Raw genomic sequence first — 27,896 nt, 5'->3', positions numbered from 1 at the left:
CACACAGTGTTGTGTACCAGGTAAACTGGGTGCAAGAAAACCACGCGAGTCCCTCACAGACCCCAATCCAAATCTTCACAGGCATTACCCAGAGATGTTTTCTGAGGTCATCTGCTCTCCAGGTATCATCTTTGGTTCTTCTCTAAAGAGAAAAGTATAAAGTTAGAAGGTTTAAAGTTTAAAATAATTAATTGTCTGTGCTCCAGTGAGCAGCTTTTCCATTAGGCCATTTAAATCAATGGCAGTTAATTCTTGACATGCCAGAAAATACTTCTCTACTTCCTGGAATAAAAGGTAACAGAAATACAGATTTTTAAAAATTATTCACTAGTCTAAAATGACACATTATTATAAAATGTATCCCTTTGGCTACTTCAAAAACTATTAAATATTACAAAATAAAAGTGAAAACAAGTTACAACAGCAGCTGAACAACAGAGCAAGGACAAACATTCCGTGGGTTTAAAATATCTTGTGTCAGATCTTATTTTCCAAAAACAGCCACAACAGACTCACGTCCCAACTGCTGCGCGCAGGAGTCTGTGCTCCTTCTGCGGCTGCTGGGCTCAACCCAGGACATAAGGCATCGTGGGCCTCCCAGAACAATGGGTTTCCACCTGGTCCTCCTGGGCTGCAGACCCAGATACTCCCCTGTGAGGAAGAGAAGCAGCCCTGGGGAGAGGCCCCTGCGGATGCCACAGCCCAGAGGGTCCCTCACAGCCAGCACCAGGGCAGGTGTGTGAGAGGCACAGCTCCCGCGGCCCCCCGTGAGTCACCACCTCCTGAACCTCGAGTCTCCCCAGCCGAGGCCCCAGGTATCAGTGACAGAACTATGCCTGCTGCTGTGAGCTCTCCTGATCCACAGAGTATGTGAGAAAATTAGACGGCTGCTGTTGTCTCACACCACAGCCCTTTACACAGCAACAGCAGCTGGGATGTATGACAGACAGACAGAAACGAGTTTAGCATCTGGTGCGTACCACGTGCTATCCTGAGTCAAGCACAATATTTCCATCTCATAACCCTACTAAGAAGGCTATCGGCTCCATTTTTCTAATGAGCACAGTGAGGCATCGTGAGGCTCAGCAGCTTTCAGCTCTGGAGTCCTGCCAAGTGCCAACACACGTCAGGAACGGAACCAACTCCTGTGGAGTGAATGCTCAACAGTCGCCAGGGAAAGCCTGCCGGTCCCTGAGGACACCCGGTCACACCCGTCCGCTGCACTGGGCAACCGGTGGGCCCACAGGCTCACCTGTCTCTCTGGCCCTCACAGGCCCTGTACTTGTATTCAGCAAATAAACGCCAAGCTCCTCACACACACCGAGCATTGCCGCAGAGCTGGGGCTGCGCAGATAAAACCCAAAAAAGGCCCCAGGCCCAAAAATGCTGTCCAACTCCTCTGATGTTTGCTGTTCTCCACCACAAAAGTGTGTGCTCCTCGCTGGATCATCCACCTTTCAAGAGTGATGACATCCCTCCAGCTAAGCCCTCACCTTCCGGAAAGGAAGGCCTGTCTTAGTCCTCTGTCACCAGCACTGCTGAGCATGTCGCAGTGCTTCACCACCAGCCGTGAGAGAATCTACACTGTGCGTGCCAGGAAAGGAGGCATCCGGGCAGCCGGCTCACCAGGTATCCAACTGTTCTAAGAATCTGAGGGGGAATATTAAAATAACAAGGTGCCGTGGTCTTAAAACATTTCCACTGACTCTTCAACAACCCTTCCTTTACAAGTCAAGCCGATTCCCCTTCCGGCGAACGTGGGCCAGATTCTATGTCACACTCTTCTTCGTCGTCATCTTTTTGTTTTTCTGACAGGGTCTGGTTCCGTCACCCAGGCTAGAGTGCAGTGGCACAACCTCGGCTCAAGTCATCCTCCCACCTCAGCCTCCCCAGTAGCTGGAATAACACCTGGCTAATATTTGTATTTTGTAGAGACAGAGTTCCACCACGTTGCCCAAACTGCTGAGCTCAAGCCGCCCGCCCAGCCACACTTCTGATGAGGAGGGCGGGGTGGAGGCCTAGCTGTGTGCCTTCCCGCTCAGGGTCCCTTCCAGAGCTTCTACCTGGCTGTGGCGACCACTTGCTCTCACCGCACACCCTGGGAGACGCAGCTGCCATAGCACAAGGATGCCCAAGCACTCCTAGGGAGGCCCAGGCAGAGGCCAGCACCAGCCCACACCTCAGAAGGGCCCCTAAGCCCAATCCAACCTTCAGGGAGCGTGAGGACTGCACCCTAACGTCCCCCCATGCCACTCCCAAACCCCGACCCACAGGAACCGGAGGACAGGAAAGGCTGACTGTGCTCTAAGGCGAGGCTGGGACTCCCCTTCTGCACCCTCGCCCCCAGCTGTGGCGCCTCCTGTCACACTGCACCACCGCCTCCTGGCAACCCTCGAGATGGTGATTCCGACAAGATCCACGCTGGTCTCCCCGAGGGGAGCATGAGCTTTGCCAGTGCAGCCACAGCTCCTTCTTCTGTGCTGCTCCCGCTCCACAGCTGCACTGAGGCCTGAGCAGAACCTCAGTGCAGAACACACAGGTGCTTATCACCGCGCCACAGTCACACACTCCAACAACACAGGGTACAACCCTACAACCCCAGTAAAACCTACCCACTTATCACCATGCCACAGTAACACTCCAACAACACAGGCTACAACCCTACAACCCCAGTAAAACCTACCCACTTATCACCATGCCACAGTAACACTCCAACAACACAGGCTACAACCCTACGACCCCGGTAAAACCTACCCATTTGTCACCACGTCACAGTAACACTCCAACAACACAGGCTACAGCCCTACAACCCCAGTACAACAGAGCTTCATGCCAAACCTAACCGCATATCACCATGTCACAGTAATACTCCAACAACACAGGGTACAACCCTGAAACCCCAGTAAAACCTAATCACTTATCACCATGCCACAGTAACACTCCAACAACACAGGGTACAACCCTACAATCCCAGTACACCAGAGCTTGATGATAAATCTAACTTCAGCTAAGCAAAATCAATCAAGGATGATTTTCTGCAGAGAATATACCATAATTATCCAATTTTTCCCTTTGAGAAACACTTCCTTAAAGGTATAAATAAAGGAAGCATTTGGGAGTTTGTTTCAAAAAAAAAAAAAACAGATTTAGTCCAAATGAAAAATGGAAACTTTTCAGGGACAAGCCACTAAAACTCTTCCTGGACATGTGATAATTAGGGCAAACAAAAAAAACTGTAATACCTCATAAATATATTAAATAATTTTTTTTTTGACACACTCTGTAACCCAGGTTGGAGTGCAGTGGCACGATCTCAGCTCACTGCAACCTCCACTTCCTAGGTTCACGCAATTCTCATGCCTCAGCCTCCCGAGTAGCTGGGATTACAGGCACCCGCCACCACGCACGGCTAAGTTTCATAATTTTAGTAGAGACGGGGTTTCTCTATGTTGGTCAGGCTGGTTTCGAACTCCCGACCTCAGGTGATCCGCCCACCTCAGCCTCCCAAAGTGCTGGGACTGCAGGTGTGAGCCACCATGCCTGGCCAACTTTTTATTTAAAGTTAACTTCTACAGAAAGGTTTAATATAGGACCTGCTATAAACAAAAGGGCTGAATGGAACCCAGGACACGAGTGACCAGAGAGGGGATGCCCAGGATACTCGGGGACAGTCCAACAAGGAGACCCAGGAGACGTGGGCGCCACAGAGAGGGGACACCTAGAACCTTAGGGGACAGTTCAACCACGAGACACGGGTGCCACACACAGGGGATGCTGAGGACATTCAGGGGACACAGGGAAGGCACAAGGCCACCAGCTCAGAATGTGAAAAGTAAGTATGTCACAAAACGCATCCAGTGGGGTTTCTTAATGGTTGTTAACATTACTGATGCTGATAAAGTTAAAAACCCTCAAGACAAGAGGTCTCTCACAGAGATCACAGGATTTTTCTTTGGTCTCTCTAGTTTTCAGGAAGAAAAAAAACAGCCATTTTCTTAAATGCACAGAATGCTGACTACTTTGGAGCACTTAAAACTCAGCTAATATGGACTGTTTACCCTCAAGTTTTCTATCCATGCTGTCTCCCTCTATAGAGTTTCAAATTGTTCAACAACGATTTACGGCTTCCCTGCCCCGGTGCTGTCGGTCCCCACTTGCCACATGTAAACCACATGCTTCTGTCAAGGCCTTTTACAGACCAACTTGACCAGCCCTCAGACTCTGCCCTACGGAGCAGCCCAGCAATCCATGCTTAAAATCAACTCTTCAAGTATGGAACCGATGGGCAAAGTTCCCCAGTACTCCCATCAGAACAAATCCCAACCTGGGGACAGGGGCGAGACATCAGGAGAGCTAGGCAGCAAAACCATCAGCATGATTCAGCCCACATAGTGGATGAGAACTGGAGCCTGCGGTCTTCAGCATCTGCAAGCACATGTCCTGGGCCGGCATCCTTGGTGCACATGGTGAGCAAACAGGAGATGAGGGGCTGCCTAGCACCAACTCCCCAGGGCCTCTGTCCCTCGATTTACGCTTGATTCACATCAACTAAATCATCTAGAACCTTTTCATAACAAAACTCTTTGGAGAACTGTACAATAAGAACCCTGAACAATGTTTAAATCCCTTTGAATTGCCTCCCAAACAAAACAGATCAAACTAATTTAACTCCCCTTCCCCTCAATGCAGGGCTTTAAGGGAATTCTTTTCCCCACTCTCATCTCATCCTGAAATCCAAGGAAAAGTAAACCTGGGCTGAAATCACCTCCAAGGTGCACCCTCAGAGGCGGTGGAGCCAAAACGTCACTTGCAGGGAGGACACTCATGGCCCAGATGGAAAGCAAACCCCACCGCTGTGCCATCTTGTCCGACCCACACTCCAAGTGGGTAGGCGGGCTTCCCGCTCTGTAAGCAAACAGCAGAAACCCTGGACCTGACGCTCACTGCTCCTGCCACATAACCTCCGACAGCTGGGCGGACTCCAGTGAGAAGGTGCCACTGGCATCTGCAGCCACCTGTGGAGAGTGGGCTTCTCCCCTTGCTTTCCAACCCAGCCTCGTCTTTTAGAAAACACTCATCAGAGGTTAAAGTTAAATATTGATTTGAATTAATTAATTACACATTAAGAAATGTTTCAAGGAAGTTATTTTGGGCCAGGTTTCATGGTGGCTCACACCTGTAATCCTAGCACTTTATTAGGCTGAGGCAGGAAGATTACTTGAGCCCAGGAGTTCAAGACCAGCCAGGGCAACACAGCAAGACCCCATCTCTATTAAAAAAAGAAAATTCAGCCAAGCACGGTGGTTCAACCGTAGTCCCAGCTACTCAGGAGGCTAAGATGGGAGGATCACTGGAGCCCATGAGGTCAAGGCTGCAGTGAGCTGTGATAACACCACTGCACTCCAGCCCAGGTGACACAGCAAGACTCCATCTCTATTAAAAAATAAACACATGAAAGCGTCACCAGATGCTACTATTTCTAACATGTTTCTAAATCCATTCTTCCTTCCAGTGCCACCGCCATAAATCCATTCTGGACCTTCAAGTTGACCACTAGCTCTGTAAAGCAGCAAAGGCACCATCCAGCCTGAGTCCCCACACGACAAGACACAGCGGCCCAACCCTGTGACATTCACCTACATGGACCCAGTGTTATAGCACTGACGTCCACATCGTCATCCTGTTCCCTGCATGACACTGAGAAAGAAAAGAAACTAATCTGAGGAATGTGAGCTCCTTTAAACGTTTCGATCCAGAGTTACTGAAATGTGACAGTGGTCATGTCTCACTCCCCGCCACACCCGGAGCTAAGGACGTCCCGCTCCCCCCCCAAACACCCGGAGCTAAGGACGTCCCGCTCCCCCCGCTACACCTTGAGCTAAGGACGTCTTACTCCCCTTCAACACCCGGAGCTAAGGACGTCCCGCTCCGCTCCCCCCCCCCACCCGGAGCAAAGGACATCCCGCTCCCCGCCCCATACCCGGAGCTAAGGATGTCCCGCTCCGCTCCCCCCACACACCCGGAGCTAAGGACATCCCGCTTCCCCCTACATACCTGGAGCTAAGGACGTCCCGCTCCCCGCCCCATACCCGGAGCTAAGGATGACCCGCTCTCCACCCCCAACACTTGGAGCTAAGGACGTTCCGCTCCCCCCACACACCCGGAGCTAAGGACGTCCCGCTCCCCCCACACACCCGGAGCTAAGGACGTCCCGCTCCCCCCAACACACCCGGAGCTGAGGACGTCCCGCTCCCCCCACACACACCCGGAGCTGAGGATGTCCCGCTCCCCCCCCACACACACCCGGAGCTGAGGACGTCCCGCTCCCCCCACACACACCCGGAGCTGAGGATGTCCCGCTCCCCCCCCACACACACCCGGAGTTAAGGACGTCCCACTCCCCCCACACACACCCGGAGTTAAGGACGTCCCGCTCCCCCCACACACACCCGGAGCTGAGGATGTCCCGCTCCCCCCCCACACACACCCGGAGTTGAGGACGTCCCGCTCCCCCCACACACACCCGGAGCTGAGGATGTCCCGCTCCCCCCACACACACACCCGGAGTTAAGGACGTCCCGCTCCCCCCACACACACCCGGAGCTGAGGATGTCCCGCTCCCCCCACACACACACCCGGAGTTAAGGACGTCCCGCTCCCCCTAACACACCCGGAGTTAAGGACATCCCGCTCCCACCACCCCAACCCGGAGCTAAGGACGTCCTGCTCCCACCCACACCCGGAGCTAAATAAGCCGCCTGCTTTATGACCTCTTGACTCAGCATCACCACCAACAGCCATATTATTATTATTCTTATTCTTATTAGAGAAAGGGTCTCATTCTGCCACCCAGGCTGGAGTGCAGTGGTGCTATCATAGCTCACTACAGCCTCGACCTCCTGTGCTCAAGCAATCCTCCCACCTCAGCCTCCTGAGCAGCTGGGGCCACAGAATAGCACCACAATGCCCAGGCTTTTTTTTTCTTCAGAGATAGGGTCTTGCTATGTTGCCCAAGCTGGCCTCGAACTCTTATCCTCATACAGTCCTCCCACTTCAGCCTCCCAAAGTACCAGGATTACAGACATAAGCTGCCACACCTGGTCAATAGCCATAAATTAACCTACCAATGTCATACACTGGACACCAGAATTCATAACCTACAGTTCAGTGATGTATAACCAATCAATAATCAATAATCAATGTCACTTCTGTAAAACAATGGGAATTCTTGACAAAGTGTTTTGTAATCCTCCCCTCTGCTGATTTGCCCTTTTCTCTTTAAACACTCGAGCCTCTCCTCTGTTCTCTGGAGCACCTGCCAGTGTTTCCCAGGCCATGGCCCTAATAGTCTCTATAATTAATTTGGCCTGAATTTTCTTTACGTTAACGACACCAACGTGAATTCTCAGAATTATAGACTGGAATGAGCAGGGCCACTAATGGCCACAGCAGTGTGCTTCACTAACCCTGTATGGCAACACACCAAACTAGGCACACGCAAAAAGACCCAGAGTGCAAGGCTGGCTCCCACCTTTAGGACTGAGACGTAATTTACCTTTTGCTGTCCTCGTTTTTTTCAAAATTCTTTACACTATAATTTTTAAGTTATCAAATTACTTAGGGCCAAATTATGAAATGCAGCCTATCCAGGTCTTCATTCTATTACCTGACGGTGTAACTGACGCTCCCTGGTAGGAAAAGTGCTCCCAAGAAAACGGACACTAAGAAAACTAGGATGATCAGTTTCCATCGCTGAATTCAAGGTTATTCCCTACAGTCACCGTAATTCACGCACCTAGGCCCTGGCTGGTGACCACACCGGCTGTTTCTAACACTCCGTACTCCGTGTGACAAATGTGGCTGCAGGGAGCACCCGTGTTTTCGGTATGCGTGTAGTTGCAGATTCAAGTCCCATCTGCGAGCTGCTACATCAAAGCGGCAGATGCCTAAAACGCGGATTGCGCTGAGTCTACTTTGTAGACAGAGCTGACCTCAGGCTGATTCCTTTCTAGACTTGGCTGAACAGATGAGAAGTGTGGGTGGGGTGCCAGACGTTGGAGTGGTGGAACAGATTTCATTCTGTACCTGCAGGCAGGACAGGAAACAGCTGAGCTCCATTCTGTTTGCGCTGAGGTGAGGGAGGGTTTCAGGGGAGAACCCGGACTAGGGGAGCTCAAGTGAAAAATTACAAAGGCTGGTCAGTGTAACTGAGATTAGGCTCGCTGTGTCTGCTAGCTGATATAATTACAGTAGTTAGGATTCTACGTTCCCAGAGAGACTGGAACAGAGGCCCTCCTGTCCTTTCTGCTCTTTTCAAAGACACTCCTGAATTGCAGATTTAGAGACATCTCAAAGGGACAGAGAAGGATTCATAATTTAAGCCCTTTTAAACTCTCTTTAAAAAGGATGTCAGGGGCTTATCCTCGGGTGTTGGCTAAAACAGTAAATTATTCTGACAGCCCTGAGCTCTTCCAGACAACCCTGAGCTGGGCTGTCCCAGAGTTGGCCTTAGGCTGCTAGGAGCCGTGGTAAACTTTCGTCAAGAATCAGCACAGGGCTTTGAATGGAGAGTTCACGCCAGAGTTTCTGCAGTTCTCAGGAGGAACCCCACAAGCGGATCAGTGAGGACCAGCCTGGAAATCCCACCTTACCTACTCTAAAACATTCAGCCTTTCTAAATGAAACGGCATTGCACTGTACTAAACAGGTCACATCACTAGCACATATCTCACATCAAAATTAAAAGGGCAGAAACTTATTTTAAACTAAGAATAACCTAAAACACAAACATACATGTTTACATTTTTCAAGCTATGATTAATAAATTTCATAACAATAAACTCACACATTACCTATCAATTGTTTGGTAGGTAACAAAAAAACTTAGAAATTTCTAAAATTTTCATTGACCATAAAAATTAATAGTCATATACATTGTAAGCAAGATAAAGAGTTTTTAAAGAGCTAATATTAAAGAAAATTGTCACCATGCAGGCAGGTATAAAGCCTGCAAAGACACCATTAAATTTTTTTCAATAGCTATGACATACTGAAACATGGTATGATCTCAGTACAAATAAAGAACATAAAACTATTTATATTCATGATATCAATTATGTGAGCAGCTAAGTACAATGAAACAAACTGAAGGAAAAGCTTGGTATATACTAAAAGCTATAATACCAGCTGGGCAACGTGGGTCACGCCTGTAATCCCAGCACTTTGGGAGACTGAGGCAGGCGAATCACCTGAGGTCAGGAGTTCCAGACAAGCCTGGCCAACATGGTGAAACCGTCTCTACTAAAAATACAAAAAAAAATTAGCCCAGCATAGTGGCACGTGCCTGTAGTAATCTCAGTTACTTTCGAGGCTGAGGCAAGAGAATTGCTTGAACCCAGGAGGCGGAGATTGGAGTGAGCTGAGATCACGCCCACTGCACTCCAGCCTGGGGGACAAGAGCGAGACTTTGTCTCAAAAAAAAAAAAAAAAACTCTAATACTAAAATAATCCAATACAATTGTATTCCAATAATGTCATGAAAACTTTATCCTTCCCCTTACCTTATGAAATAGACTATACTAATTAATTCTCTATCACAGCATAAGAGATACATAATTAGATTATAATGACCCATGGGTTAACTTTCTAAAAAGTTAAAGACCGATTTGCAATTGAGAACCTGTTACAGGAATTGATTAGTTGCCATGAAATATCCAGCTCTGAGGTTCTGTTGCTTTTGCTACTTTAAAAATGTTTATTTACTGGCTGGGCACAGTGGCTCATGCCTATAATCCCAGCACTTTGAGAGGCTGAGGCAGGCGGATCAAGACCAGCCTGGCCAACATGATGAAATCCTGTCTCTGCTAAAAATACAAAAATTAGCTGGGCGTGATGGCACACATCTGTAATCCCAGCTACTCGGGAGGCTGAGACAGGAGAATCACTTGAACCTGGGAGGTGGAGGTTGCAGTGAGCTGAGATCATGCCATTGCACTCTAGTGTGGGCAACAGAGCAAGACTGTCTCAAAAAAAATGAAGTTTATTTATTAAATATGTATCAGAATAAAACCCCAAGTGATGGTCAAATGTCAAAAATAACAAATGGTAAAAGATCTATAACAAACTACATCCATATTCAGAACATCACAGATAAAGATCCTAAATCTTCTGGAGAGAAAGAAAATGTTACTCACAAAGATATCTCATCAGTCAAACACACTGCTAAAAGACAAAAAGTATACCATCTTCAAAGTTCTGGGAAATTATTTCGCTCTTAGAATTAATTCTATGCTGAGCCAAACTCTTAAACAATCTATCAGTACAATAAGGATGTTCTTAGGGCGTACAGTTTTCTTCCCACATATACTCTTGTCTAAAAAGGTATGCGATAGGCCAGGCATGGTGGCTCACACCTGCAGTCCCAGCACGTTGGGAGGCCGAGGCAAGAAAGCCGCTTGAGCCTGAGAGGTGGAGGCTGCAGTGAGCCGTGAGCACACCACTGCACTCCAGCCTGGGTGAAACAGCAAGACTCTGTCTCAAAAACAAAGAAAAGAAAAAGGTACGTGAGGATATACTCCATTGGAAAAAGCAGGGAGATTTCAAAAAAAAAGACACTTGATCCAAGAAACAGTAGGCCTAACCCAGAAGCACAATGAGAAAGAATTCCCGGATCATAGCTCTGTGCAGGTCTAGAAAACAATTTGTCCTGATGAGAACATAAAGTCAGTGAGCTCTCGGAAGAATTTCTTTTAAGAGGATTTCATTAAACAGATAATATCACATTAATAAGCTAGAAGACATCCTAGGGTTTAAAATTTTAAAACAGCATGTGTTCTTTTTTGCCAAAAAGAAAAAAAAAAAGGCAAATAGGGCCATTTAAGAAGGACATGGTCCAAATATGAAGCAAAAACCATTGTGGTACATTAACTGAATGTAAGAAAAGACCCCTTTGACCCTGACACCAGACAGGGCCAGGAAATTAGTGGGTTTAGGGAGAAATGGAGAGTGTACGGCAGTAGCTTCCTAATCTTAACTAGCGGAAAGTTAAAAAATATTATCTAAGGTTGGCCGGGCGTGGTGGCTCACGCCTGTAATCCCAGCACTTTGGGAGGCCAAGGCAGGCGGATCACCTGAGGTCGGGAGTTCGAGACCAGCCTGACCAACATGGAGAAAGCCCATCTCTACTAAAAACACAAAAATTAGCCGGGCGTGGTGGTGCATGCCTGTAATCTCAGCTACTCGGGAGGCTGAGGCAGGAAAATCGCTGGAACCTGGGAGTTGGAGGTTGCAGTGAGCAGAGATCACGCCACTGTACTCCAGCCTGGGCGACAGAGGGGAATTATCTTTAAAAAAAAAAAAAAAAAAACCGAAGTCAGGAGATCGAGACCATCCTGGCCATCATGGTGAACCCTCATCTCTACTAAAAATACAAAAAATTAGCTGGGCGTGCTGGCGCAAGCCTGTAATCCCAGCTACTCAGGAGGCTGAGGCAGAAGAATCGCTTGAACCCTGGAGGCGGAGGTTGCAGTGAGCCAAGTTCGCGCCACTGCACTCCAGCCTGGTGACAGAGTGAGACTCCGTCTCAACAACAACAACAACAACAACAACAACAAAACACCCTAAGGTTGATATAACAGAAAATACAAATTAAGGAATATTATTCAACACATAAAGGTAAGTGATAGGGGAAAAAATAATAGGAGTGAAGGTAGAAGAAAATGTATGCAAACTAAATTACTCATCTTTTGATGGGGAATCAATAGACAACAGAATAGTACAGTAATATCTAACATTTATTGAGTGTTAATGAAAGCAGGCACTGGTTTGGTCGATGCACTTTTACACATAATATCTCACTTAATCTTCTTAAACACCCTATAATGCTGCCATTATTATTGTGCCCATTGAATGAACTAGGAAACAAGACCTGTTAAGTAATTTTGCCAAGGTCATACAAGTAAAAACAAAAGCCGGAATTCCAACTCAGGCACCCAGGCTGCACTCTCTCAACCTCTTAAACTGTGACAAGTCATATTTAAACTTAAATCAGCTAAAATTGAATAAAATTTTAAACGTGGCTCCTCCGCCATCCCGGCCCCGAAGCAGGGGCCGAGGCCGCCCCCAGGCCGGGCGCGAGGAGACCGGCCACGGCGGCGACCGCAGGCCTGAGGCTGCACACACCGCCTCTCCCGACTGCCGGGAGCCCGACGGCCAGCCGCGCCTCCATTTCCGTTCCTGCCTCGGAGGCACCGCGGCTCCTCCGGGAAGCCCCGGCCCGGTCGAGAGAACCGCTGCGCAGAGGGAGGGCGGCGGCGGCGCTGCTAGCGACGCCCGGAGGAGTCCGCGAAGCTCCACCACCCCTCGCCCAGACCCAGCGCCGCACCGACCTTCCCGGGTTCCATTGCTTCTCGCAGGCCCGGGCAGCCGCGGTGTCCTCGGCCCCGGCCAGGCACGGCCCACCCCAAGGAGGCCACCTGTAGCCCCGCACACTTCAGCAGGCGCGTCCCAGCGCCTAGCAACCGGCAGGCAGGAGCAGCAGAGGGCCGAGCGGCCCTGCCCAGCGTGCCCTACCCAGCGTGCCCTGCGGTCTCTCACAGTGCGCCTGTGCATTCCCGGCATTTTTAACACCTGGCAGGCAGGAGCAGAGGAAGGCCGAGTGGTCGCTGCTCGGCGTGTCCGCGGCCCCTCCCAATGCGCCTGCGCTTCCCCGGCTCCTAGCAACCGCCAGGCAGGAGCAGCAGAAGACCGAGCGGTCGTTGGTCTCCCCAAGGGGCAGGTGCAGTACCCTGACTTGTGGTGCCGAGGCTCTCGTCTTGCCCCAACCCGCCCCGGATTCCCGCGGGACCAGACCGACAGTCGGGGAAGATAGAAAGGGAGAGCAGATCTTGGGAAGAGCTTTACATTTGAATAAGGCTTTACACTTAACCGATTATATTCCCATATGTCGTCTTTTGATAAAAACAAGCAGTAAGGTAGGCAGGACTCAACTTTGAGAGACTATTTTTATACAACACGTAAGGGAAAATCAAAAACTCTCAAGACCCCCGAACTCCTTCAGCCAAAGGGAAAGTTAGGCCTGAAAGCTTGAAACCGCCTTTCCAAAATTATGACTAAGACAGTGAAAGAAATGTAACTTAACCTACAGCACCTTGCTTCTAACCTTCAAGGTGTCCTTGTTCCTTCCCGGCAGTAGGCTGAACTAACTTTGGGAGAAACTTAGTTTATAGTTTATAAACACAGATGGTAACAGTCCTTTCCCAAAGCAGGCCTTCTTCTTGTCTGGGAACTTGATTGCCTTTGTAGGACTGATGTTAGCCACAAGATTAGAAATTATGGTTTAGAAGTCATGCAGCTGGAGGCTACAATATTCTGACCCTCCCTAAACTGCTCCTAAGATCAGTGTTTGAGATATTTTGCAGACCCTGAACTTCATGGATCAGCTGGCACCACCCAGATCAATAAACTGGCTCATCTGACCTTGTGGCCCCTCACCCAGGAACTGATGAGGGCAAGAAGACAGCTTTGACTCCCTCTGATTTCATCTCTGACCAATCAGCACTCCTGGCTCACTGGTTTACCCCAGCCCAAGTTACCCGTGAAAACTCTGATCCCTGAATGCTTCAATGCTTGAGGAGACTGATTTGAGTAATAATAAAACTCTAGTCTCCTGCACAACCAGCTCTGCATGATTTACTCTTTCTCTATTGCAATTCCCCTATCTTGATCAGCTCTGTCTAGGCAGCGGGCAAGGTGAACCCCTTGGGTGGTTACAAGCCGAGTCACCCAACACCCTCTTCCAAATGCATGGCTGTTGCTTCGCAAGCTGCAAGGCTCCTGCCAGCCAGGCCCCCGTGAAGGCAGGGCCGGGCACCTCGGCTGCCACAAGTCTCCCAGGCGTAAATGTTTTGCTGGCCTGGAAACCTTTCAAGATGTGTGTCCTCCCTTAAACAAAGACATGCCAATTATAACTTTAGATCTGCAGTTTAAGTCTGAAACCACCTCTGCAAGAATTAGAACTGAGAAAATTATGACAGTGAAAGAGATCTGACCTAACTGACTCCATCTTGCTTCTAACCTCCAAGCTGTCCTTGTTCATTCCTGGTTGTAAGATAGTTTAACTTTGAAAGAAAGGTAACAGCCCTTTCCCAAAACGAACGCCCTTCTTTTTTTTTGTTTGTTTGTTTGTTTTTTATTGTTATACTTTAAGTTCTGGGGTACATGTGCAGAACATGAAGGTTTGTTACATAGGTATACATGTGCCATGGTGGTTTGCTGCACCCATCAACCCATCATCTACATTAGGTATTTCTCCTAATGCTCTCCCTCCCCATCCCCCCACCCCCCGACAGGCCCTATGTGTGATGTACCCCTCCCTGTATCCACGTGTTCTCATTATTCAACTCCCACTTATGAGTGAGAACATGCGGTGTTTGGTTTTCTGTTCTTGTGATAGTTTGCTGAGAATGATGCAAACCCCCTTCTTGCTGGGGACTAGATGGCTTTTGGAGGACTAACAAATTAGCCATGAGATTAGAAATTATGGTTTAGGAGTCCTGCAGCTAAAGGCCACAAGATTCTAAACCTCCCCAATTACTCCTACAGATAACATCACTATTGTAAAACCTAAGATTGGTGCCTGAGACATTTTCAGTCCCTGTACTCAATGGGTCAGCTGGTGTAACCCAGATGGATAAACTGGCTCATCTGGTCTTGTGGCCCCCACTCAGGAACTGACTCAGCACAAGAAGACAGCTTCGACTGCCCGATTTCATCTCCAATCCTACCTATCAGCGCTCCCCACTTCTCAACCCCCCCACCCACTAAATGATCCTTAAAACTCCAATCTTCAAATTTTTGGGGAGACTGATTTGAGCAATAATAAAACTCTGGGCTGGGCATGGTGGCTCATGCCTGTAATCCCAGCACTGTGGGAGGCTGAGGCAGGCAGATCACCTGAGGTCAAGAGTTCGAGACCAGCCTGACCGACATGAAGAAACTCTGTCTCTACTAAAAATACAAACTTAGCCAGGCGTGGTGGCACATGCCTGTAATCCCAGCTACTCAGGGGCTGAGGCAGGAGAATCTCTTGAACCTGGGAAGGGGAGGTTGTGGTGAGCCAAGATTGTGCCATTGCACTCCAGCCTGGGCAACAAGAGCAAAACTCCATCTCAAACAAAACAAAACAAACAAACAAACAAAAACTGGTCTCCCATACAGCTGGCTCTGCAAGAATTAAACTCTCTCTCCATTGCAATTCCCTATCTTAATAAATCAGCTCTATCTGAGCAGCAGGCAAGGAGAACCTGTCCAGCGGTTACAAGTGCAGCTCATAAAAACTAAGGTCTAAAACGAAAGACTGTTCAACTTCACACTGATAAAGTAGATTACAAGTGTGGACAAAAAGAGTCAACTCAGTAAAATACTTGAAGAGATTTATCCTGGGCCAAATATGAGTGACCAATGGCCCATGACACAGCCCAGGAGAGCCTGAGAACATGTGGCCAAGGTGGTCAGGGTACAGGTCAGTTTTATACATTTTAAGGAGACATGAGACATCAATCGATACATCTAAGATGTACATTGGTTCGTCTGGAAAGGGGGGACAAGAAGGCAGGACAGTATGGCATCTTCAAAGTCATAGTCTGATTCAAAAGTTCTCTGATTGGCAGTTAGTTGAAAGAGTTATTATCAATAGAAAGGGCCAGGCACAGTGGTTCATGCCTGTAATCCCAGCACTTTGGGAGGCCAAGGTGGGCGGATCACGAGGTCAGGAGATCGAGACCATCCTGGCTAACACAGTAAAACCCCGTCTCTACTAAAAATACAAAAAATTAGCTGGGCATGGTGGTGGGTGCCTGTAGTCCCAGCTACTTGGGAGGCTGAGGCAGGAGAATGGCGTGAACCCAGGAGGCAGAGCTTTCAGTGAGCCGAGATCTGGCCACTGCACTCCAGCCTGGGGGACAGAGCGAGACTCTGTCTAAATAAATAAACAAATAAATAAATAAATGAAAAGAAAGGAATGTATGGGTTACCACAGGTTGTGGAGACCAAGAAAACCTTGGTCACTACGTGCAGATGAGGCCTCCGGGTAGCACGCTTCAGAGAGAATCGATTGTAAATGCTTCTTACCAGACTTAACCCTATTCCATCTGTGATTCAAAAAGGAAGGAGGGTATCATGAGGCATGTCCGTCTCCCTCTTTCCATCATGTCCTGAACTAGTTCTTCAGGTTAAGTCTGGAATGCCCTTGGCCAAGGAGGAGTGGTCCATTCGGATGGTTGGGGGGGGTCTGAGAATTTTATTTTTGGTTTACATCCTCCCCTTGTGGCCAACATTTGTCAGAGGCAACACCAGTGGCCACCGAGCTTTTATTTTGTTCCATAGCATTGCCAGGGTGACATGGCTGCCTGCCCTGGACCTGTCCTGTCTCTCGATAGGACACCTTATGGCCAAGAGACTTAGAGTCAAAAGACTTGCAGCCAATTAAAACGTTCTAGGCCAAATGGGAATGGACACAGACAAGCATTCATTAACCCTTAAAAATTTAAGTAAAAAGCCAACAAACAAAAAGCCAAGGGCGTGGGTACAAACCTGACTGAACTACTGTAATCTTGGTTTTAGTTATAGACTTACAGTAATCAGCGATACAGAACATAAGCATTGATAAAACCTTTTAAGCTAAGGATTTTTAGAGACTTTTGTTGTGCTGCAATGCTTTTTATGGTCGTTTAGTAATCTGTCCTATAACAGCTGATAAACTTTATTTTATTTTATTTTATTTTTTTGAGATGAAGTCTTGCTCTGGTCCCCCAGGCTGGAGTGTAAGGGCACGATCTCAGCTCACTGCAACCTCTGCCTCCAGGGTTCAAGCGATTCTCCTGCCTCAGCCTCCCGAGTAGCTGGGATTGCAGGCACCCTTCCACCACACCTGGCTAATTTTTGTATTTTTGGTAGAGACAGGGTTTCACCATGTTGGCCAGGCTGGTCTCAAACTCCTGACATTGTGATCCACCCAACTCAGCCTCCCAAAGTGCTGGGATTACAGGTGTGAGCCATCATGGCTGGCCGCTCTGAACTAATTGTCTCCCTCAAAACCAGCCCTTACAGGCTGGGCGCGGTGGCTCACACCTGTAATCCCAGCACTTTGGGAGGCCAAGGCGGGCAGATCACAAGGTCAGGAATTCCAGACCAGGCTGGCCAACATGGTAAAACCTCGTCTCCACTCAAAAAACAAAAATTAGCCAGGTGTGGTGGCGGGCACCTGCAATCCCAGCTACTCGGGAGGCTGAGGCAGGAGAAACGCTTGAAACTAGGAGGCAGAGGTTGCAGTGAGCCAAAATCAGGCCACTGCATTCCAGCCTGGGTGACAAGAGCAAAACCCCATCAAAACAAAACAAAAAAACAAACAAACACACACAAACAAAACCAGCCCTTACAATCTCAGGCACCCAGCTATTCTGCTATAGTCCCTGGTCCTAGAGGGAGGGTGCTTGTATAGTCTTAGCAGCGGGGCATTGGCCGTGAAAACCAGGCAGGCACAGTGGAATGCCCAGGGGCCAGTACCGTATCGCTCCAGAATTCCGTGATTGTGGCTTCCTTGGAGGTAAAACAAGAAGAGATAAATAACATTAATAATTTGACAATCAAAAGGGTATTTGTGTGTCAGAACAGAAAAAAGAACCTATTCTGCTGGGGCACCAACTATAAATATGAAGAAAAATTATAGCCTGGTGCTGTTTACAGGATTCTTGCAGCTGAGAGATAATTTGTGATTCAATCTGCACTCAAAAACAGAAGTCACGACTGTCATCAGTAACAAGTGTTACACTTTTCATTTGACTCAATTTCTCTCTAGCTCTCCTCTTCTAACAGACATTATAGTTAAGACCAATTTCTGTGGAAAAATATGTTTTAGTCTTATTATACTTGGCCTGATTATTTGCATAAAGTGCAGCAAGAACCAATTGACTATAAAGGCTCTTTTTAAGTTGGCTTTGCTAGAACTTTATCTAAAAATATGTCTTTTTTTTTTTTTTTTTTTTTTTGAGACAGTTTTGTTCTTGTTACCCAGACTGGAGTACAATGGTACGATCTTGGCTCACTGCAACCTCTCCACCTCCTGGGTTCAAGCAATTCTCCTGCCTCAGCCTCCTGAGTAACTGGGATTTCAGGCACCACCACCACACTCAGCTAATTTTTGTACTTTTTGTAGAGACGGGGTTTTGCCATGTTGCCCAGGCTAGTTTTGAACTCCTGAGCTCAAACAATTCACCTGCCTCAGCCTCCCAACATGCTGGGATTGAAGGCGTGAGCCACCATGCCCAGCCAAAAATATGTTATTCTAGTCAAAGCCCTGATAAAATAACCAGTGTCTCCAATTATCCTGTTTCAAAACAAAACATTTAGACTCTTACTAAATGTATGTGAATAACTATATTATCATAAAATCACAAATAACTTGCAAATTTAATCAAACTCAGATAGAAAGGTAAATTTGTTCACAAAACCCAATTGCTCTAAACTGTAAATAACTCAAAATTATTTCCTTGACTCTTGTTTAACAAGAGCAGCAGACTGCCAAACAAGATGTCATTTGTTCCACTGGAAACTGTCATTCACGACCAAGCAGCCCTTGTTGGATGAGAGCTGTTTATCCGGCTCCGTAGACTCCAGCAGCTCCTCAGAGTTAGTCTTGGGGAAAAACAGGCTCCCTACTCATAAGCATCTTCTCTTTGCCACCCCAGGCAACAAGATCCTATGCAAACTATTTTTATTTTATTATGGAACTCCTTTTTTGGCACCATTATTCCTATTAGCGAAGGGATAGCTTCAGTTAACATTCCATAGCAAGTGGAAGCTCTCCAGTCCAAAGGCCCAGGAGTCATTGGGAAGTGCCCACAGGTTTCTGCCATAAGCCCCAGTAAATGCTCCACAGAGGGCTATGAAGTGGAGGATTTGTCCCAAGCAAAACTCCAGTTTCTACCCTATGTTCTGCGGGCTCGGGCAGTCTTACTACTTCCCATTTAACATGTACAATTGATGGCAGTGGCTGATGCCATCACAGCAGCTGCAGCAGGGAGGCCTGGCTGGGGCTGCACATTCCATGAAGCTGGTTGGAGCCACATCCCTTCTGAGTTGGGACGGGAGCTCTGTGGGTGTTCCCGCAACCTCCCAAACTGTGGCTGTGGATTTGTGCCTCCCTGTGCTTTTGCCATGGAGTGGCCAGGAACAAGCAGGATCTGCCCTCCCAGGTGCAGCTACAGCAGCTGGACCTGCATTTGCAGACCTGGGCCTCCCACTTCCTGGAGTAGGCAGGAGCTGGGAACAAGCAAGAGCCCTGGGCCCTTCCGAGTTGGTGGGGTGGGAGCTCCCAGGTGCAGCTGTGGCCACCCTCCCAGGTGCAGGACCCGGTGTCTCTGTAGCCTGCACCCTCAGGGGCCCCAGGAAGGACCTCCTCTCCCCACTCCCCATCTCTGCAGGCTCAGGGGTGTCTGCTCCCACTGCCTGGCCTCTCTCTGCTCCTAGCGCCTACTCCAATCTCTGAGCAGGGGCTGGGTCCGTGAATGGCAGTGGGAGGCAGATTGATTCCTGGGCAAAAGGGGCCAGGCCCCCAGTAAGGCCCCACGTCTAGGCCAGGGAGGGCCTGAAGGCTGGAGACCAGGCTGCCAGTCCTAGGCACCAGAGTGGGGGCTCATGGTGCCTCTTTGGGGCTGCCCTTGGCCACCCATGGACCAATCAGGATGCACTTCCTCCCCTCTGAGGTCCATAAAAGCCCTGGGCTCAGCCACAGCAGGGCAGAGGAGGAAGAAGAGTACCCTCTCTGTTGAGAGCTGCAGAGAGACAACCCGACAGCAGAGAGGAACCACCCTCTCCAGAGCCTCCTCTCCACTGAGAGCTGTGGACATCAGGACGACCAGCCGCAGAGCAGAGCTGCCTTCTCCAGGGCCTCCTCTCTGTAAGAACTACAGACTCCACACAGATGACCTGCCTACAGACGAGCTATCCACTGTGGGTCTCCTCTGAGCTACTGTAACACTCAACAAAGCTCATGTTAGTGTTGTTCACCCTCCACTTGTCTGTGTACCTCATTCTTCCCTGATGCAAGGAAGGATCTTGAGCAAAGGCACAGCAGTCACAGAGGTTTCTAGCCAGAAAATCAAGCCCCCAAAGATCCTGTAATATAATTAACATTTCTCAAAGGGCAGACTGACATGCCTTCAGTTTGATAGTTCTAGATAGGGGAAATATCCCTCAGCCAGATACAATATCCATTTTCATATGACATTTAGGTAAGAGTCACAACTACATTTCATAAAACTTATTTAAACAGCTCAAATTTCATAGTCCTATAAATCTGTACATGTTTATGTTCCCATCCCAGGAACGTTTCTTCTCTACCCGCAGACCATTTTACCTTTTCTAGTAAAAAGGGATTTGGGTTCCTAACGGGGAGCTGAGCCAAAGGACTCAGGCCCTTTTGTCAATCTTCATCTCAACATGCCTCAATGTAAGCTTTCTCATTATAACCTTTGCCTTTTGATTTTTCTTAAAATTTCTCCAATCTGGGTCAAATACAGAAAACTTGTGTGGGGCCCTTTCATGCTGGGGGAACAGCAGGGGTTCCCTTTGGTCCACCCAATTTTCGATGGTGTCGTAAAGACCTTTGTTTTAACCCCATCAGTTTTCATTTTATTTATTTCGTTTCTTAAAAACCATCTAAACTTTCCACCACCCTTCTGGGGCAAGTCCTTTAACTCCCTTTTGCCTTTCCCTTTTTTTTTTTTTTTTTTTTTTGTAACTGCCCTAATGTTTAATTAAGCATCTATAAGACTCATGGGGGACAGAAAATTTGATAAGGCTTCTCAAGCAGTAATATCACCGAAGGTGCCCACATAAAATGGACCCTTTTACCCTCAACATTTACCATGACCTGGGTAATAGACATATTCAGGGGAGAATATCCCAGTCATCACAAATCCAGTCCCACATGGTTTATATGTAAAGCATATCAGCTGCTTCATCCAGGGTGTTCCACTTAGCATTTTATAGGGAGAGTTGGGCAGTTCCCTTCTCAGGGCAAACAGACTTTACAGTGACAATTATCCACTAGGCTGTTCATTCTCCCAGGAATAACCTCTTGTGCAATTGGATCACATATATCCCTCAGGGATTGTTTAATAGCGAGCTGTGGGTCCTACATCAACCCAATCATGCTTTCATTCTGTAGCATTTACAGATACTGTCCACATCTGTCTTTTAAATGAAAGATACTGTCCATTGGATACTGTCCAATACAGTAGTTATTTTTACAATCTATTATAATAAATGTTTCTCAAGAAGCTCATGATACCAATCTAAAAATGGAACAATTCCTTTACATCATACCCTCTGGTTTTAATCGTTACTTGATTTTGCCCTTCCCCCACACTGACTGTCTTCTTAGCAACCACAGGTCTTAGAAGTCACTTTTGTTGCCTTGGCTAAATTTTTCCTTTTGTGGGTAGCTTTGAGGCTAGTGACTGAACTGAGACAGATCCACATGGGAGCATGGTCCAGTGTTAAGGCCCAATCCAGCACTGTTGTACTTTCACTTTAGCTATTACAGAAAACAATAACCAAGGGATGAATATTTTGCTTTTTATTATTTTGAATTTCCTTATGCAGTGAGTGAGCTAACTTCCTGGGAGTATGAGTATGATCTCTCTCTGAATCCCACTGGTAGCTTTTACCTTCAGGAACAGAATGTAGCCCAGCTGCAGCTCCTTAAGAAGGGTGACCACATGGCCACCCAGGAGGCAAAGGTTTCTCATTCCATGCCTTTTTTTTTTTTCTGTATCCATTTGGTTTCATCTATATAATTTTTTCCTTATTTTAAAGGAAATGTTAGAGTTTAAGGTTTAAGAGTCACTATATAAAGTGACTTTTAAATAGTCTCTAAACTAGAAAAAAATACATTTTCTTTAGCAAAAGCCACATCCTTGTGTTTGTATAAACTTCACCAGAAACACCACTTACTCTCCTACTAGTTTAATTCTTAGTAACCCAAATTCCCAGTGAAAAAAACTGAGGTTACTTAATTTAACATTACATGACTTTAAGATTTTTAACTACTGGACAGAATTTTGAGATTAAATTTACCAAATTAATCTTACCAAATATTACTAAAGTGATGTGAACAAAAAGGCATCAGAGCGAGCTTTTTATGAGTCTGATAAGCACTTACTTTTCTTTAAGTCAATTAATGAGAACTCTTTCACATAGTTTGGTAGTGAACTATCACTTTCACATGACACATATAAACATACAGATATTACAGACATACAGACAAAGGAAGATCCAAAAGATTTTTCATTTGCCTGTTTTCAAAAATTATCTCCCTTACCTTAGATTATTAATTTTTAAAAAGCCAACAAAAGGTAAAGTAGCCAACAAAAGGAGAAGGAGAGAGTTACTATCCCAGGCCTTCTCAAAAGAGCTGAAGCAGCAGGGTAGAGTAGAAGTTGTGCTTCTGAGACATCAATCTGAAGTATGTTTCAAAGAGAAACAGATTATAGAATTTAAAACTTGAGGACTTCTTGCATTAAGAGTAATTCTGTATTTTCAAAAAATCTTGTTCTAACCAATTCTTTAGTTTTGTACAAGTGTATTTCAATGAGTCCAATATCTATAAAGACTATTATAATTTATTTTAATTATAGTCAATTTAGTTATGTAACTTTAACATTTTCCTTTTTTTACTAACTGTATTGCTACTTACATAGACCATTCACAACATGCTTGAGCTTTCTGGTGTGTCTTAAATATCCCTCTTTCTTGAAAAACCATTTCATTTTAGGACAAAAATTCACCATATAAGATTCTTTCTCATAAAAAATTACTTTTATCTTCTTACCAAAAAATATCTTTATATCTATAACTTTCTTTACAACTCTCCTATTTCTTGGTTCCTTTTACCTTGTTTTGTTTTATTTATTTATTTTTGAGATGGAGTTTTGCTCTGCTGCCCAGGCTGGAGTGCAGTGGTGCAATCTCAGCTCACTACAACTTCTGCCTCCCAGGTTCAAGTGATTCTCCTGCCTCAGCTTCCCAAGCAGCTGGGACTACAGGTGTGCACCACCAGACCCAGCTAATTTTCATATTTTTCTACAGATGGGATTTTACTATGTTGCCCAGGCTGGTCTCAAACTCCTACTCTCAAGTGATCTGCCTGCCTTGGCCTCCCAGAGTGCTGGAACTACAGGCATGAGCCACCATGCCCAGCCTACATGGTTTTATATGTAACCTTTAGATAACCTTTGAAGTAGACAAAAATTATTCACCATTTAATAAGAACCCATTTTTTAATGTTCTCTTATAATTTTTAAATTGGAAATCCCAGACATTTAATTAATATTTATTATTTAATATAACTTTAAATTATAAATTATGACAAGTTTACAAGCATTTGTTCCATTACACTTACCTGATTAATTTATTTAATAGTTTATGTAATTACTTATGAAAACTGTGATAGTCATCATTTAAAGTTATTTCCCTGTTAACCATCTGTATAGCCTGTGAATTGCAGGCATTTACCTAAGCAATAAAGTTAAAGTTAAGTGCATAGGCATTTTACTAGTAATTTGAGATTTAGCTGTTTTCATTAAACCTACAATATTAAATGTCTTCGAAAATTACACAAGCAACAATCATTCTATTTTAGGCTTGATTTAGAGTTTTACAACCCTTATGGCAAATTTTGACTCCTTATAGTATTCTGCAGGGTTAAGTATGAAACCACTTGATCAATAAATGCAAACAAAAATGTTGCCAGTTCCTCCATTACTAATATTACTTTACCAATAATTTTAAAACCAACTTATCAATTAAAGATTTTACTTAAGTCATGTGAACTTGAGAAGCATTTGCACTTACTATTTAATTTACAAGTACTCTTTACCTTTAAACCAATTTGGTATCTTGTGGCCAAAAATACACAACACACATACAAAAAAAATCTTATAGCTTTTACTTCAGAACTCTAGCCATGAGATATTAATACAAACTTACTGGTTTATAAAACAACAAAAACAACAACAATAAACCAGTTAGATCCAAACAGTGATTTTTTTTTATTGTACTTTAAGTTCTAGGGTACCTGTGCACAACGTGCAGGTTTGTTACATATGTATACATGTGCCATGTTGGTTTGCTGCACCCATTAACTCATCATTTACATTAGGTATATCTCCTAATGCTCTCACTCACCCCTCCCCCCACCCCATGACAGGCCCTGGTGTGTCATGTTCCCCTTCCTGTGTCCAAGTGTTCTCCTTGTTCAGTTCCCACCTATGAGTGAGAACATGCAGTGTTTGGTTTTTTGTCCTTGTGATAGTGTGCTGAGAATGATGGTTTCCAGCTTCATCCATGTCCCTCCAATGACATGAACTGATCCGTTTTTATGGCTGAACAGTATTCCATGGTGTATATGTGCCATATTTTCTCAATCCAGTCTATCATTGGTGGATGTCTGGGTTGGTTTCAAGTCTTTGCTATTGTGAATAGTGCCACAGTAAACATATGTGTGCATGTGTCTTTATAGTAGCATGATTTATAATCCTTTGGGTATATATCCAGTAATGGGATGGCTGGGTCAATTGGTATTTCTAGTTCTAGATCCTTGAGGAATCGCCACACTGTCTTCCACAATGGTTGAACTACTTTACAGTCCCACCAACAGTGTAAAATTTCTCCACAGCCTCTCCAGCACTTATTGTTTCTTGACTTTTTAATGATTGCCATTCTAACTGGTGTGAGATGGTATCTCATTGTGGTTTTGATTTGCATTTCCCTGATGGCTAGTGATGATGAGCATTTTTTCATGTGTCTGTTGGCTGCATAAATGTCTTCTTTTGAGAAGTGTCTGTTCATATCCTTTGCCCACTTTTTGATGGTTTTTTTTTTTTTCTTGTATATTTGTTTGAGTTCTTTGTAGATTCTGGATATTAGCCCTTTGTCAGATCAGTAGATTGCAAAAATGTTCTCCCATTCTGTAGGTTGCCTGCTCACTCTGATGGTAGTTTCTTTTTCTGTGCAGAAACTCTTTAGTTTAATTAGATCCCATTTGTCAATTTTGGCTTTTGTTGCCATTGCTTTTGGTGTTTTAGACATGAAGTCCTGCCCATGCCTATGTCCTGAATGGTATTGCCTAGGTTTTCTTCTAGGGTTTTTATGGTTTTAGGTCTAACATTTAAGTCTTTAATCCCTCTTGAATTAATTTTTGTATAAGGTATAAGGAAGGGATCCAGTTTTAGCTTTCTACATATGGTTAGCCAGTTTTCCCAGTACCATTTATTAAATAGGGAATCCTTTCCCCATTTCTTGTTTTTGTCAGGTTTGTCAAAGATCAGATGGTTGTAGATGTGTGGTATTATTTCTGAGGGCTCTGTTCTGTTCCATTGGTCTATATTTCTGTTTTGGTACCATGCTGTTTTGGTTACTGTAGCATTGTAGTATAGTTTGAAGTCAGGTAGCTGCCTCCAGCTTTGTTCTTTTGACTTAGGATTGTCTTGGCAATGCGGGTTCTTTTTTGGTTCCATGTGAACTTTAAAGTCGTTTTTTCCAATTCTATGAAGAAAATCATTGGTAGCTTGATGGGGATGGCATTGAATCTATACATTACCTTGGCAGTATGGCCATCTTCACGATATTGATTCTTCCTATCCATGAGCATGGAATGTTCTTCCATTTCAAACAGTGATTTTTATCTCAGAAGAAAAGTAACAGCAGATTTAAAGCAAGCAGAAAAGAAATTGAGACAGAAAGAATTTTTCAGGTTAACTTTGGAATGACCTTGGCCAAGAGGAGAGGTCCATCCAGATGGTTGGGGGACCTTAGAATTTTATTTTTGGTTTACACAAGTTGATCTTCCCAGGTGCAAAACAAAGATAGAACGAGAGCAATTGGGCTGGGCATGGTGGCTCATGCCTGTAATCCCAACACTTTGGGAGATTGAGGCAGGTGGATCATCCGAGGTCGGGAGTTCTAGACCAGCCTGACCAACATGGAGAAACTCCATCTCTACTAAAAATACAAAATTAGCTGGGTGTAGTGGTGCATGCCTGTAATCCCAGCTACTCAGGAGGCTGAGGCAGGAGAATCGCTTGAACCTGGGAAGTGGAGGTTGTGGTGAGCCGAGATTGCACGATTGCACTCCAGCCTGGGCAACAAGAGTGAAACTCCATCTCAATTAAAAAAAAAGAAGAGAGAGCAATTGTTCCTCCACCTCTCCAGAGAGGGTTGCATAATTGATTCTTCCTTTACTCCATTTTTTTCTTAAAACTTTCACCTCATCTCGTTTAAAACGTAGATTTACTAGCACTAAATGAAGTCTCACAAGAATGTGACCATTTTCCTTATCACCCACCCACCCCAATTCCCATGTGCTCTCCCCCTTTAAGGAAATGAGTAAACAAGAGACCTCCTGAAAACCTCTCAGGGGCAGTAACCACATCTGCCTCTGTGACCCACGTTTATCCCAAAGGTGCCCTCCAGATCTGGCTTAGTAAACTAGATTGATTGAGATTATTGTCTCAGTCACTCATTTTGGTTAACAAACACAAGAGAGGCGAGAAAAGAAACATTAAGACAAATATTCCACATCTCAAATGTATTTCCCTTTGTGAAAGGAAAATCTCAGGACGCCAAACTCACTATGCCAAGGGGAAAGTTAAGCTTGGGAACTGAGTCAGGCAAAAACTTCCTGCAAGATGAAAGAAGAACGAGAGAGAGAGCGAGAGAGAGAGAGAGCGCCTTCCTTTTGTTCCCAAACCAATGGCTATAATTCACATGCTTACTTTATTTCATGCAAAATATAGATCCACTGAGCTGGAGAAGAATGCATGATTGATTTTCCCCCAACTCCTTTCTTTTCACATGTAAAGTAGATTCACACTGACCAGTGCCCCACAGGAATGTAACCAGTGCCTCATTGCCTACCCTCTCTCCTTTCTCCTTCCTTTTTCCCTCCCCTCCTGCTTGCACATTCCCCTTTAAATATTAAAGTCCCCAAAACCCTCTTTGGAAAAAGCACAGGACACAGATCCTACCGTAACTTGTATCTCTTTTTCCCTGGTATGTCTTCAACTTCAGCAAAGTAAACCTCTAAATCTACTGAGATATGCCTCTGTCACGTTTTAGTTTGTAGTTTAGCTTAAACATAAAAGCCAATCTTGGCCATGCATGGTGGCTCAGCCTGTAATCCCAGCACTTTGGGAGGTCAAGGTGGGTAGATCACCTGAGGTCAGGAGTTCAAGACCAGCCTGACCAACATAGCAAAACCTCATCTCTACAAAAAATACAAAAATGAGGCTGGGTGCAGTGGCTCACGCCTGTAATCCCAGCACTTTAGGAGGTTGAGGTGGGTGGATCATTTGAGGTCAGGAGTTTGAGACCAGCCTGGCCAACATGGTGAAACCCCATCTCTACTAAAAATACCAAAAAAAAAAATAAAAAAAAAATTAGGCGTTGTGGTGGGTGCCTGAAATCCCTGCTACTCAGGAGGCTGAGGCAGGAGAATTGCTTGAACCCAGGAGGCGGAGGTTGCAGTGAGCTGATATCACGCCACTGAACCCCAGCCTGGGCAACAACAGCGAAATGCCGTCTCAAAAAAAAATTAGCCAGGCATGGTGGTGCACACCTCTAGTCCCAGCTACCCAGGAGGTTGAGGTGGGAGAATCACTTGAACCCGGGAGGTGGAGGCTGCAGTGAGCTGAGATCGTGCCACTGCACTCCAGCAGAGCGAGACTCCGTCTAAAAAAAAAAAAAAAAAAGCCAACCTTCAGCAAGGTGGAGTGGAGATCCTGTTTGATACTTAGCTGTTCATATAATCTGCATTTGCTCCAGTGTGTGGGTGTTAC

At 45.8% G+C, this 27,896-nt stretch overlaps 1 protein-coding gene across 22 annotated transcripts in view; it reads right to left on the bottom strand.

The window, feature by feature from the left end:
- Positions 1-27,896, bottom strand: part of DYNC2I1 (dynein 2 intermediate chain 1) — a 140,740-nt gene that overhangs the window by 99,424 nt on the left and 13,420 nt on the right. For 12 of the 22 annotated variants that reach the window (XR_013415768.1, XR_013415767.1, XM_077997825.1 and 9 more), the window contains exons 1-2: positions 12,387-12,582; positions 89-142 (exon numbers count right to left, since the gene is read on the bottom strand). Coding sequence is in view for 8 of the 22 variants with exons in the window: in XM_077997825.1 (XP_077853951.1) it covers positions 89-142; positions 12,387-12,401 (69 nt within the window). In the remaining 14 variants the exon portion in view is untranslated. Of the gene's footprint in view, positions 1-88; positions 143-6,054; positions 6,223-6,265; positions 6,317-12,386; positions 12,583-27,896 lie in introns of those variants that run through there. The other 10 variants (XM_077997830.1, XM_077997828.1, XM_077997829.1 and 7 more) reach the window with 6 other exon arrangements.

This window comes from Macaca mulatta, chromosome 3 (assembly GCF_049350105.2).
Source record: "Macaca mulatta isolate MMU2019108-1 chromosome 3, T2T-MMU8v2.0, whole genome shotgun sequence".
In the NCBI taxonomy this organism is placed as follows: domain Eukaryota; kingdom Metazoa; phylum Chordata; class Mammalia; order Primates; family Cercopithecidae; genus Macaca; species Macaca mulatta.
Note: the sequence above shows the minus strand (reverse complement) of the source record. Positions and strands in the feature narration are given on the sequence as shown.